We start from the raw sequence: 13,003 nt of genomic DNA on the forward strand, positions 1-13,003 counted from the left end.
TGAGCGAAGCTGAACCAAGGCACAAGCACAACCAAGCCAACGCCACGATCTCATTTGTGGCCATCTCCAGACGCTAAACACCGGCTAGAACAAGACCACTCGAAAAGATCAGAAAGCAGGGCCCGTGGATTATTTGCCAGTCCAGTCAATCATACTGGCACACAGACGCCTTGTTAATAACCCTGACAGGCTCGACAGGGTCCACAAGGCCATGCGGACTATATATCCTCTTCTAGATCTTTCAAAGTCCTTCTTTACAGTTGCACCCCCGAGGACGCTGCGTCGGGCATTTCGTCGGCGCTCTCTTTTCACCCATCCCATCGCCATGCTGATCGCGTCCAACAAGTCGCCATGCTATGCTAATTCAGGGTCAAGAAACGAACAGGGAGACCAGCAACGCCCACAATCGACTCTCCCTTGTTGACGAACGCTTTCTAGAAGACTGCAGTCAGCCCACTTTTAGACTGCCGCTTGCTGAACCGCTTTCTCCCTTTCAGCGACTCTGCGTCGCCACCTGAATGTTGCTTGTGCAGCATTCCTCGCCCAGAATGAGATTGGTTCACATTATGAGGACTTAGATCCGTCGCTTGGTCAATAGTGCTGGCATGGCTCGACAACGCCGAGGACGAAAGATTGAGCGCGTCGTCGTCGTTCGAGTACGTGTTGTTGGCATTCTGCATCTGCAGGGATATCGCAATTTCTCGTGCTCGTCCTAATGCATCGAGCCACTCCTGCGCCGCAACCGCTGTCGACATCAGTTCGCCTGACTGTGGCTTTGGGTCCTCAAAAACGTAGTGTCGATCCTTCTGCTCACTGGGTTAGACCTTGATCTTATCTCGATCCTCACACGGAACTTACAGTATTGACAATCCATTGAGTCACTCCCTTAGAATCTGTCGCGCTGGAGTATTCCGTCCCTGGAGAGAGGAGTGAAATTTCCGACTTGGACTTCTTCTCCTCTCCACCAGCCGCAGCAATGATAATTCTTGCACTCGACGTCACCATGACGAGTCTTTGCCGTTTCTTGTTGTTGCTGCCGCCAAACAATCTGGACAGCTTGCCTCCGCCTTCGTTGCTGTGCGGACTGTGGGGATTCGGTGTCGACAACACGGACAGATTGCCTAATTTTAGGATTCTCTCATTGTTTCTCGTGAGGACGGGAGACCATTCAATATCGAGTTGGCTGGGCGGCGGGAGTTCTGTCACAACTCTCGGCTGCGGCTTTTGATTGTTGGGAGGAAGCATGGTCGGATGTGTGCTGTGGCCAGGCACAATGTCCGGCGGATAGCTGTCTTGCGCACTGCTCCCGTTGAGTTTAATGGGCGGTGCTGCTGGAGGAATAAATGGCTTTAACCGTGGGGCCTTCTGCTTCCACAAGTCACGACCCCACCGAATGCCGCTGAAGAACTGATGATTCTTCGCATGCTCCAGCGATAACCGTCTTTGGGGGTCGAGAACGAGTAATCGCTCAACCAGATCGCGAGCGACTTCAGGAAAGCCCCGGGGGAAGTCGTAGTCCAGCGCGACAATCTTCTGGAAGGTCTGATAGTCATTGACGGCCTTGAAAGGCGGGCGTCCAGCCAGTAGTTGATAAATGATACAGCCGAATGCCCACATGTCACTAGCTTTGCATGCGTTCTTGTCGGTCAATAACTCGGGGCTCACGTACTCTGCCGTTCCCACAAAGGAGTTGGCCCTGTTCTCGGTCGAGGTGGAATCTGGTTCGAAATCGACTCTGCCCTCGGCGTTCCGTCTTTCAGGAAGCAGTTTGGCCGTCCCAAAATCGGTGACCTTGATATGCATGTTTTCGTCCAGCAAAAGGTTTTCAGGCTTCAAGTCGCGATGTATGACGCCCCTACTATGCATGTACTCGATGGTGTCCAGTATTTGCGCACCATAGAATCGGGTACACTCCTCGTCAAAGGTTGACATGCGCTTCAGGACTCCAAGCAACTCTCCACCAGGACACAGATCCAGGACAAAGTATAGGGATCGCTCGTCTTGGAATGTGTAGTAGAGTCTCACTACGCCAGGGTGGTCGGTCAAGCGGTTCAGGGTGTCTTTCTCGATATTAACGTATTTGACCTTCTTCTCTTTGATGATATGCCGCTTGTCCAGTACTTTGATAGCGTACTGTCTTCCACTGGCTCGATCCGTCGCGGCGAGGACTGTGCTGTAAGAACCCTCTCCGAGTGTCTGGCCAAAATTAAAGTCCCTCACGCCCTTCTTGACCGGCTTGTAGGCTACTGTGCCATCTGCCCCGATTTCCTTCTTGAGCCCGACGGCGGCTCCGCGATCCTGCCACTCCTCCGCACTAGTCAAGGGACGATCCTCCATGTTGTACGGGGAACTTGATAGGGGTGTCTGTATGGAAATGGGGGTGGTGGAGAGTGGTGTGTTGCCGGTGGGTGTGCTTCCCATACGGGGGCCTGCCACGCCTCGAGACGTTCTTCGCGGAGGCAAGGGGCCGTTACCCGGCGTGTATTGTCCTTGACCATATGCTCTCTCGGTGTGACTATCGTCTCTTGACGGTACTCCAGCAACATCTCCTAGCCCCGAGCGCTTTGATGATGTCCGTTGCGGAAACCCTGTCGAGCTTGAGCCATCACTGCGAACTCTGTAGGAACCTTGCCGGGAAACCCCATTCGCGGCTGAACCATTGACCGGCAACTGGGTGTAATATGCGGAACCGGGACGTGAGGCTGTCGACCTGGGGTCGTGGAGGTTTTGGGGCATCATGGTAGGGTATTGAGGAAATTGTGCTTGTTGCTGATCTTGATAGCTATAGGGGATATTTTGTCGCTGGGCGAGCCGCTCCGCAGATGCATTCTTTTGGGTGAAGGTGGGCTGAGAAGGCAGAGACGACGGTATTGACGAGAGGGATGAAGAAGCTACCGCGTGGGATGGGAGGTCTTCGGGGCCGGTCTCGGACTCCATTGGGGATACCGGGCTGTGAGAGCGCTGAGGGGTGGCGGAGATGTATTCTGTCCTCCCATCGGCGTCGATCAAGGGCGATACCCGGGGGAATTGAGATGCGGGCGGCTGAGGTTGCAATGGTGTATCCGGCGAAGCATCATCGGGATTCGCAATCCTCAGCGGACCAAGTGAGAGGTCGGCCATTGTGGCACGGCGGATTCAGACTCGTGGACGGTGTGGCTTGGAGAGGAGGAACGAGGTGCCCGATGACGTCTCAGTGGTGAGCGGCTTGATTAGAGTAGAGATAATGGTGTCCTCATCGCTGCGGCAGGAGGACCAGCAGCAGCAATAGTGAGAGTGTGAATCTTTCGTCTAGGTGCGAGGAACCAAGACAGATTGCGAGCCGTTTCAGATTGCGGATTGCGAGTCCCCTGGATCTGATCTGGCACGGAGGAGTATGATCTAGTGTTTCCGGTTTGGGCGGGGGACCTCGAAGGAGGGCACAGAAGAGGACGACGGCGCTGAGGGCAATGAGCTTCTTGTATGGGTAGCGAGCGTGGGGAGGGCGCGTTGGGAAGAATGAAAGAAGAACAGTACTCCGTAGTTGGTAAAGCGAATTGGTGGTTTGCAGGGACCGCAAGGATGATGGAAGTTGGACTCGCAGCGCTGTTCCCTAGAGAGATTAGCCACCAATCAGCCAACGCTGTTCCATAGCCGAGAAGCCTCGACACCGAATCTCTTCGTTCTGATATTGCACTCGAATTGCAGGTAATGGCGGTCCTGCGGTCGGGGAATCGACGTACTCCGTCCCAAGCTCCAGACCACGACCGGCTACTTGGTGATTTTCCCTCGCCAGGTCGGCGCAGATTGACGCAAGATTGCAGTGGAGTTCATGTGACCACTACGGCAGCGAGATGTGGATTTCACGGCATCCACATACGTAAAAAGACTTCCTGAGGGGATGGAGTACGTGATGTGCTATCGACAGCTTCTCGACCTGCTGCAACGAGTATTCCTTGCTCCAAACGCGTGGCAGGATGGCGGGCTGTGGAAGCAGAGTTAACGACGCGGGCACGCAGCGGTTGAGTCTGGATCAGATTTGCAGAGATGTGACCCTATGTCACCCCATCCATGTCAGCCTCAATCCATCATTGCCATCATGTCCACGAACAATGTTGCTATAAATGTCAGAGGGTAAGGGGAAGATGTTTCTGTTTCCGTGGGCAGACATGTCGCTCCTGCCCAGCTGCCTGTTGCGAAGGTGACGTTACTGCCCCCCAGCCCAGCATGCAAACTCTGGCGGTTGTTCACTTGATGGCCTGATGAACACGCATTCCTGGCTCAAACCTATCAAGTCGGGTTCGTATCCGGGATCCTGTCTCATCACTAACTATCGCATCATGATCCGCTTACCGCCCAGCAGCCTGTCCCTCTCCGAACGGGATGTCGATTTCCACGTCCGGCAAACAGAAATCTATCAAGGCTTATTGAGGCAAGGCTTCAAAAAGGAGGACATTATTCGCTATCTGAACGACTATCGCAAGGCTGCGGCAGATGCAGCCTATCCCGGCCTGCAGGAATTCAATCTGTCAATATCGAGTACTGTCGAATTGTCCTACCTGCGCCCCCAACCACTGCCGCAAGAAAGTGACCGAGAAGAACGGAAGAGACAAAATCCTGTTTGTCACGGTTCCTCCGAGTCTATCGATGGATCGATCTCCAGCTTTCCAGATCTTCATGCAGATATTGAAGAGGCCCAAGACCACATCCCAGACGTTCTCGTCCACGAAGATGAGAATTCCCGCACAGGTAGCCCAATGTCGCCAAGGTCCGTGGTGTCGACCATGCACATCATTCAACATGCTCCTCGTAAGAGCTCGCTTCTCCGATTCGCCGAGGCGGCATCACCAGAGCATCCTTCTACCGAACCAGACGAGGGAAGACCTGTTCCTGCGCCGTCGGTCACACCCATACGTAGGAAGTACAAGCGGCGCAGTCATACCTACCCATATCAATCCTCTGAGCGAGACTCTGTTACAGATACACTGACATACGAGCACGTCCTGGACGGAATGAATCGGGTCTCTTTAGATGATTCGCTCGACAGTGCGCCCTTCGAACTGCCACCCGCGATCCAGGCTTCGGCTCGCACAAATTCGGCGGAAGACATCACGTTCGCGAGTCCAGTGACAGGGTCACCCTTGGGGGATGGCTCTGTGGATGTCTCCAGCACCGCCATCGCTTCGCGGACCACAGAATGCCGTCAAAGCAGCGACTCCCTCGGCCAGATGTATACCATAACAGATATGCCAAGCTCTCCCCCTCTTCCCCAGACGCCAGCAGCGGACTACTTCGGGGAGCAACCAGCTTCTCCAGTCTCCACTCGCTTGCCAAGTACACCGACACCAATCCGCAATGCTGCTGACCTCCCGCGCACTGAGCCGCGGCCTTACAGACATCAATATCTCGACGGGAACTCCTACACCGTGTACAATGATTCGCTCCCTGCAGATTCTCAACCACAAACTCCCGCCGAGACGTCAAGGCATCCGTTGATCACTGAGCAAGATGCCGCGTATACTGCACCACCGGGAATGCTCCATATCGGATCGGCTTCTGTTGGATACCATGGTCGACAAGGTTGGGATCAGGGGGCCTCACAGCAGAGTCCAACCGCGCGAGCCATCAATCTGCGTGAACGGCGGAATAGGGAGTTGACGAGAAGTGTGCAGGCTGAAGGCGTTCGGTTGCACAGATTGAGGATGAGGGACGAAAGTCGTTTTACGCAGCACGCTCTCGAGGCTGACGTCGCCGCCACCGGCAGAAACCGCACAGAAGCTTTCTCTCCGACTTCAGATGACCTGTGGAGGGACGAGCTCGAGGCCGACCGTGTGGGCGATGAGAACTTTGAAACAGGCCACGACAGGAGTCATCGAACGATTATGCGAGCGGTGAGTGGAAATGCGAGGTTTGACCTCGGGGGATGGCATGGATGAGGAAGCTTGACCATGGCGAGACTGCTAAGAGCTGGATGATGGGACGAGATCAAGAGGTGTGGCTCTGAAAATGATACTGTCTGCGGTTCAGACTGCAAAGGAGTAAACCATAGGTATTGATAGATGAAGAAGTGCTCCGGGTGTACTGTACTCTTCCGAGGACATAGCTTACTGACTCCACCGCGATAAAGCAGCAATTCACGAGACATGCAGAAAACATTCCCCCAGTCAGCTTCCGGTCTAGATTTGGTCCCATGGACATTATCCACTTTTCCCGGGCCCGTTGAGACCAATGTTTCAGCTCGGGGCCCATGAGAGACGAGGAGGGCGTTGGGATCGACACAGTCTTGGGGATCCGCCTCATCCACCGAGCCACATACACGGATGAAAGTCAGCGTTAGACCAGAAAAGGTCCTTTTTGACGTTGTCTTGTTGTTGCGTTTCAGAGTGTCTGGTGTCTTCACAGTTCCTCGTTATTTCACGTATGATGCCCAGAAGGAACCCGCTGACTATCTTGTTTGTTCCCGCTCTGGTGGATTGATGGGTAGGATAGGGTATCTATCTATCTATTTGTACATAAGCTGGTTTCCATTGCCCTTTTTCCCCCTCGATTTCCGTATCGGCTCTTTGAGGGCGGGCGCTAGATGGTTTGAAGGGGAATGCGAGCGACGATGAGACGCCCCGCGAGAGAAACGCCCGAGATGAAAAGAAGAGAAAGGGGGTTCTTGGTAGGCATGCTCACTTTACCCTCTACACACGAGCAACGACATCGAAAGGGAAGTGAGGTGTTGACTTTGGTGTGTCTGCATCCTCTCCCTTTTTCATCTTGCGTCTTCATCTTCGCCCTCGCCTTCGTCCACCACGTCTTCTAGACTCTCTTCGTCTTCCTCTGATCTGTCCCACTCAAGACACACATGCGTCCCTCCACTGCTAAGACCGCCAATCGACCCTGCGAGGCTGGGCGCACATGATCCCCCGAACATGTATGTATGTGCGATTCACTTTTTTTTGGGAGAAAGGGGGATATAAATCCTGGCATGTCGCCACACAGATATAATCTAGGTTGTAGTGCACGCTGATAGATTGCTTCGATACCCTTGGAAGACGAAGGAGAAAAAAAAAACCCCCCAGACACAGTCAGGGAAGGATATAGTCGAGGTTCACGAGGCTTTTATAGATTTCCGGATCTCATGTTTGAACTAAATGGCTTGAATATTTAGCATATGCTGGCAGGACCTTCATTTCTCGAGCTTCCCTCGCCTTCTTTCTTGTATTTATACTTGATACTTGTCTTGCTATCCTCTTTTCGGGTTACTAGGTACGAAGTCTTTCTCCCCCCTCTCCCCCCGGCCGGCGAATGCCCGTCCTCTCAAATGCCTCGTCTACTCTCCAGCGATGCCCCAGGGCGGGAGCTAGATTTCCAGCATCCAGAGTCCTCAGCCCTTCCTCTCCCCTCTCCCCCCGTCTTTTGCCGCGCATCTCCCTTCCGGCTCCTCGTTGTCTTACCTCACCTCACATTTCCTAACCTCACATGAACTGGGACCGGGTCCTGACACTGACTTTGGACTTGTCCTTTATTGGAAGACACCACCTGCCCAGGTAGGCCAGCCTGCTCTCCACGCAATGCCTGTCCTTCTCGCGTGCTGGCGGGCACGTTTCCCGAAACCTCAAAGTGGAGAGACACCCTCCTACTCGTCCGTCGGGGATAGCCACCAAGAGCGCTTCTCTGTCTGCGTACACTTAGAAAGCGATCTCGATTGGCGGCGCCCTTCCGCTCGGACTCTTCCGAGCTCAAATTTGTCCTGACCAGGTAGCTTCATCTCGCAGTCTAGGGCGCTAACCGGGACCCCACAGAGGTCTTATCACCCACGCCAAAGCTTCGAGGTTCAACCAGGGACTTTCGAGAGCTTCGAGATTCCAAGAACGCGAGAGCGCAAGGCCTCTTGCCGCCGCGGCTATCTCGAACCTCGGAGCGCGGCCATGTTCCGGCAACCCTGCTGCTCGACATTGTAGTAGACAGGGATCTCCACTCTTGTCATGACTCGAGAACTGTCGGCTGTGGCACGTACGAGTAGTATTGTGACACATAATCCTCAGTCCCATTCGGTCTGGTCATGTGAAATTCCCTCGGAGCAATAGCACAGCAACATGGCCATCGACGGTCCGGTATGACATGCCGCCGTGGGCCCAGTTGTCTCAAAGAGACACACCATGTAAAAGTACTCGGTAGGTTAACATTGCCAGATTTCCGGCCGTAGTAGAGAAAATCCGTTTCGTCCTAGGTTGTGGACAAGGAGAAGCCCAAAAGCTCTCAAGGCTGCCCTGTCATCCCCTTCTTTGTTCAATGAGATTGGCAAATCAGAGGTCAAACTCTCGATATTTTGGACTTCAGAGATTGGACTTTTTATGCTTTTTGGTTGCCCATCATCGAAAAAGAGTTTTGCGCGTTTACCAGGTACTTGATGTCGATGTTCTTTGAGAGGCAACACAAAGACCAGGCATCCGAGTCTGCTTGATACATGCTCGATCAACTAGGTCCATGAATGGTCCTGACAACGGGCATACATTCAGAAGCTCGCTGCTTGGCGAGAACAGGGTGATGCATAACATGAGAATCGAGATTCTGCAGGACGTTTCAGGATCTTTATATCGAGAGCTTGCGGGTCTTATGTATCGAAGACAGTTGAGCAGCATCAGGTGGTAGAACCGCCTTCCCTTGCCGTTTTATGCCCGCCCTCTCGCGGACTGCGCCGTTACGACCAAGACTAGCTCAATTGAATGCAGCTGGACGGCACAAGAACAGGTCCAGGCGGAAATAAACGGATATCCCACGGGCGTGCCGCTGCAAGGTTCTTCAGCAGAGCTGATTCTAATCTGTCCGAAGTTTAAACGACGAAAGATAGACTGGTGGTTGGTTGATGATGGGCTCCGGAGTCCCTCCGGGCGGACCATCTTCCACACCTATTGGGGGGTCCCAGCTAAGGGGAGGGGAGGGTGTACCAGCGAAATCTCCGGGATCCAGCAAGAAGCTTGAAGGACACAACCCTCCCACGCAGAACACCCGGCCAGCTGGCGCCATCCTCAGTTCGGGCTTGCACCATCGGGTCCCCCAGATCTGTTAGTGAGATGTCACCTCGTATATGTATATGTACAAGTGACGTGCAGCCCTGAGAGCCGTGATTCCCGCGGGGTCGTGCCGAAGTCGTGCTGCACCTGCCCTGCAGAGATCTGGTGCAAGATTGCAGATGACTTGCATTAGCTGAGGCACTGCTTGACAGGGCTGCTCCCGGTGACATGGGATTTTGGAATCCCCATGCAAGTCTGCCATCACCCTGTGCATTTCATAAGCCATGTCTCGTGCCACATGTCTGGTTCTTATGCCCTGCTCAGGTTGTTTCATCCAGAGACATGATCATGCTGGTCCCCTGTGCCCATCATGTTGTCCAGAACATTGACGCCCACCGGTTTACCAAGTCTCTTTCTCCACTGTTCTCCCTTGAACACAACGAAGAGCATTGGTATGAAGGCCAGGATCCCTCCAATGAGCGCGAACATGAGGAACGTCCACTGGTACCCGATCTTGTTCCCTAGATGGACAACATAGAAGGCGAAAGTGAAACCAATTTCCTGACGGATAAAGTTGAATAGCTGCGCAACCTCACTGCTCTCTGTGCGGTAACAATCAATCGCATAGGTGTACGTCGTCGTCGTGATGATTTGCAGCCCGAAGCATGCGATGCCCATCCCGAGTATGGGCGCAATCCACGCTGTGCGGTATTGCAGGCAAAAGCCATAGATCAAAAGCCCAGCCGGGACGATGACCTCGCCCACCCAGATGGCTTTGAGTCGAACCTCCGGTTCCGGATCGCGGCCTAGTCGCGTTCGCTCTCGCTTGACAATGCGATCAACGACCCAGCCCGAGACACACTCGCCGAGGACTCCTCCGATTGTGAGAGATGCGCCGTAAGTGAGGCCGATAGTCAGGGTGTTCCAATGGAAGAACTCTGTGAAGATTGCGGCGACAGTCACCGCGGGCAGAATGGACGCAAAACCATACATGGTGGCGTAGTAGAGGGCCGGAAATAGCACTGAGGGATATTTGGCCATCTTCAGGGCCGGAAGCACAAACTGACTAGGTCTCAGTCTCAGTTCAGGGAAATTTGAACGAAGTCGCAAGCGGGAGAGGTAGACTTCTTTAGTGAATCGAGGTCGATGTTCGGTGGGCAGCTTGAGCAAGTCCGGCTTCGACACATCGACGCACCTTTTCCTGAGGTATAGTGTCTCTGGAAGACAGAAGAAGGCAGTAATCAACATGATCGCGTCGACGATAGCCACGAATTTGAAGATCCATCGCCAGCCGCAGTATTCGCCCAGTAAACCTCCGACAATGGGAGCGAGGTGGCTCCCGTTCACCATCGTGACAGTGAAGAAGCCCATAGCTCTGCCGCGCTGATGGTAGAAAAACAGATCCGTGACAGTAGCAGCACCCAGGGCAAATGCGACCGGAAAGAACCCATTGAAGACTCTGGCCGCAATGAGTTGGCCAAAAGATTGGGTATAGGCACAGCCCAAGGAGGAAATGAAGCCCAAGAAGGTTGTAGCCAGGTAGACCGGTCTTCTACCATATTTGTTCGAAAGTGGGATCCATAGCCAAGGGGCTATTCCGTTGAGGGCTATACAGACCGTGCTTGGAGCAAGTCAGTTTGTTGGCGGGCGAAGGTGTTGTCAAGATAAGACTCACGTCTGATACGAAGCGGCAACTTTGCTGATCCCAAAGTCTTGGGCCAGCAATACCAATGCGGGGTTGATTGCAGCAGTGTTCAGACCGCCAATTGCGGCAAGAAGGGATGCCTGGGTCAGTATGAGAATCTGTAGAAGGTCAACAGAAGCTCTCAGCGTTCAGTCACAGCATCAGTAGACCAACCTTGAGCCATAGAGGCCAGTTCAGAGGATCCTGCGGATCTTCCGATGGCCGGGGATTCAGACACTCTCGCCCTGTTCCATGGCCGTCGATTGTTCCAATCTCTTCCTCGACCAAGGTCCCCGGGGCACTGTAGTTTCTTTCTATCGCGTCTGGCTTCTTCATCTTGATGTAGATTGTGGGCAGCGGTGACTAGGTTGAGGCAGGAAGATGGGACGGGGCGCAAGAGTAGATATGTCGACTGGACACCCGCCAGCAAGTTCCAAGCATCTCGGCGGCGTGCTAGGGCTTCGACAAGCAGGTCAAAAAAGTTGATCAGCACCAAGTCCTTTTCAGGACTGCGCTACTGCTGGTGAGCAATGTCATGCGTGCCCTGAGACGCAGGTCGCGAGTGCGGGAGCGCGGGCGACCAGGCAGTAGGTGGCAAGAGAGAGCAGACTTTCGGGAGAGGGGGTATCTGGTTCCCATTCTTGCAGGGAGTTCGCGTGCGACGCAGTGAGGCTAGAGAAACTGTGGACATCCCCGTAGTTGCTGCGATGCCCAGTGGGTGAGCATGACCACTGACCAGGACCAAGCAGGGAAAAAGGGAAACCCAACGTGGATGGGCCTCGGATAGGCTCGGCGGGGGGCGCAGTTTCCAGACGAAACCATACCCGTAGGGCTGGCGTACCAACAAAGTTCCATGGCAAGGCGATGGGTGCAACCCCCCTGCCGGTCTGCGAAGTCAGCAGAGAAAAGTGTCTAACGATTAGTAGATAGTGAGGAACACAGGAACTGCAGGTTAAAAAAAGGACATGACCTGGCCAGGACACTGTGACGACTGTCGGTAGACCCCCCGAAGCAGTCCGTTTCTCTTGCTCTTCGTTCCTAGGTGAGAGGATATTACGCGAGATCTGAGCGGAGGACACTCAGAACCCCAATTTGCAGAAACACTCACCCGGTCCCTTCAGAACATGGCAGGCCCTCAGCAGAAACCCAACACGGGCCAAGACATGGAAACAGGAGCCCAAGATGGGGAGAACCAAGAATTCCTTTGCAGGAGTCAAAGGCAAAGCACAATCTGGCTAGAGGTCATTTTCGCATCTCTCTGCTGATTTTGACTTTCTTTGTGAGTATCGCCTCGCCTGGGCTCAGGCCACGGCAGGGAGTCTGGAGCTCTGGAAGTCTCGAGTCTAGAAGCCAGGAGGATCCAGCGGGACTTATGTACCTGGGAGCACATGTCTACAGTCTACTTGGTACCCAGTCTTTCGAGCCCTTTGCCCTGCGAAGAGCACCTGACCGGCCACTCCCCGGCGGGCTAACAGAGGCCTAATCAGCTCCGGCGGCAGCTTTGACTGCAATGCAACGACGATGAGGTGTTCCAGGAGCAACAACATGAGAGGGTATTCTGGGTGAAGACAAATCCCGCGCCTGTGAAGTTTGGAGCAAGAGAAACTGATGCCGTCACCAGACTCCCCTCCACAGGACGAACCTGCAGAGAAGCAACAATACGCTGCCCGACTCACGTCGATATCCTCTCTATTGGCGGGTACTCCATCGTGCTAGGCAGTCCAAACGGGGCATTGAGCCTGGAGGGACACCATCAGTGGTATGAAACGGTCCAGGGGCCGTTGCGCGTGATGCTCGAAGTTTCCTCTCGGTCAGCGGTATAAGAGCCGGGATTTCGATTCGCTCTTGTGGCTGGCGGTGTACGACGCGACAGACCTTTCTTGCTTTGGGGACTCGAGATGCACCACTCTAGGCGAGAATTGCGTCTCACGGGAGAGTGTCCAGCTAGACAATGGCCTAGATCTCATGGATTGTCGAATCTTCAAGACCCTCTCTACGCGGGGTAAATGTGATGGGCCCGACCCTGTGGTGGCAGTCGCTTCTTTTGTGCCGAAAGACCTGGCCACAGAATTCCACAACGGTAACGAAGAGTTGAAAGAGCTCTGCCCTCCTCGCCTTGGAACGGCAGCAGAAATTAGACCTGAGATTGGAGCAACTGGACGACATATCGAGCATTCCAGGCCGGCGTCGAAGTCGGCGTTTCCAGCTGCAAGAATCCGCCGATCAACGGGATGGCCATGAGGAATTGCTTGCTGTGCACGACTCTGATCGGAATACCGGTCTAGGAGGTCCAGTGCAGGAGGCAGCGGAATCGGCTCCAAAGCAAAACAGGATTTCTAGG

At 54.0% G+C, this 13,003-nt stretch overlaps 3 protein-coding genes across 5 annotated transcripts; 1 reads left to right on the forward strand and 2 right to left on the reverse strand.

Moving 5' to 3' along the window:
• Positions 1-108: 108 nt before the first annotated feature.
• PV07_12044 (uncharacterized protein) lies at positions 109-3,739 on the reverse strand. The gene is made up of 2 exons (XM_016399532.1): positions 859-3,739; positions 109-806 (listed from the first exon to the last, which is right to left on the reverse strand). Exons 1-2 carry the CDS (start codon positions 3,118-3,120, stop codon positions 435-437), a joined length of 2,634 nt encoding a protein of 877 aa, XP_016244094.1. The 5' UTR covers positions 3,121-3,739; the 3' UTR covers positions 109-434.
• Positions 3,684-6,117, forward strand: PV07_12045. 2 transcript variants are annotated; one of them, XM_016399534.1, is made up of 2 exons: positions 3,684-4,275; positions 4,340-6,117. In XM_016399534.1, exon 2 carries the CDS (start codon positions 4,734-4,736, stop codon positions 5,910-5,912), a length of 1,179 nt encoding a protein of 392 aa, XP_016244096.1. In that variant the 5' UTR covers positions 3,684-4,275; positions 4,340-4,733; the 3' UTR covers positions 5,913-6,117. The 2 variants fall into 2 exon arrangements, with proteins under 2 accessions (XP_016244096.1, XP_016244095.1); XM_016399533.1 differs by having other exon boundaries at positions 3,684-6,117.
• Positions 6,118-7,168: 1,051 nt separating this feature from the next.
• On the reverse strand, positions 7,169-11,511 carry PV07_12046. 2 transcript variants are annotated; one of them, XM_016399535.1, is made up of 3 exons: positions 10,837-11,511; positions 10,654-10,781; positions 7,169-10,599 (listed from the first exon to the last, which is right to left on the reverse strand). In XM_016399535.1, exons 1-3 carry the CDS (start codon positions 10,996-10,998, stop codon positions 9,309-9,311), a joined length of 1,581 nt encoding a protein of 526 aa, XP_016244097.1. In that variant the 5' UTR covers positions 10,999-11,511; the 3' UTR covers positions 7,169-9,308. The 2 variants fall into 2 exon arrangements, with proteins under 2 accessions (XP_016244097.1, XP_016244098.1); XM_016399536.1 differs by having other exon boundaries at positions 7,169-10,781.
• Between the last annotated feature and the right edge of the window lie 1,492 nt (positions 11,512-13,003).

This window comes from Cladophialophora immunda (genome assembly GCF_000835495.1).
Source record: "Cladophialophora immunda strain CBS 83496 unplaced genomic scaffold supercont1.7, whole genome shotgun sequence".
Classification (NCBI taxonomy): Eukaryota; Fungi; Ascomycota; class Eurotiomycetes; order Chaetothyriales; family Herpotrichiellaceae; genus Cladophialophora; species Cladophialophora immunda.

Bases quoted from the DNA above. Each gene is read 5' to 3' on its own strand.
- PV07_12046 (XM_016399535.1), bottom strand. From the start codon at position 10,998: ATGAAGAAGCCAGACGCGATAGAAAGAAACTACAGTGCCCCGGGGACC. The intron at 10,782-10,836 runs GTTGGTCTACTG...GACCTTCTACAG, and splicing joins ACTGGCCTCTATGGCTCAAG to ATTCTCATACTGACCCAGGC. The intron at 10,600-10,653 runs GTGAGTCTTATC...ACTTGCTCCAAG, and splicing joins GTTGCCGCTTCGTATCAGAC to CACGGTCTGTATAGCCCTCA.
- PV07_12045 (XM_016399533.1), top strand. From the start codon at position 4,239: ATGAACACGCATTCCTGGCTCAAACCTATCAAGTCGGGTTCGTATCCG.
- PV07_12044 (XM_016399532.1), bottom strand. From the start codon at position 3,120: ATGGCCGACCTCTCACTTGGTCCGCTGAGGATTGCGAATCCCGATGAT. The intron at 807-858 runs GTAAGTTCCGTG...CCCAGTGAGCAG, and splicing joins CTCAATGGATTGTCAATACT to AAGGATCGACACTACGTTTT.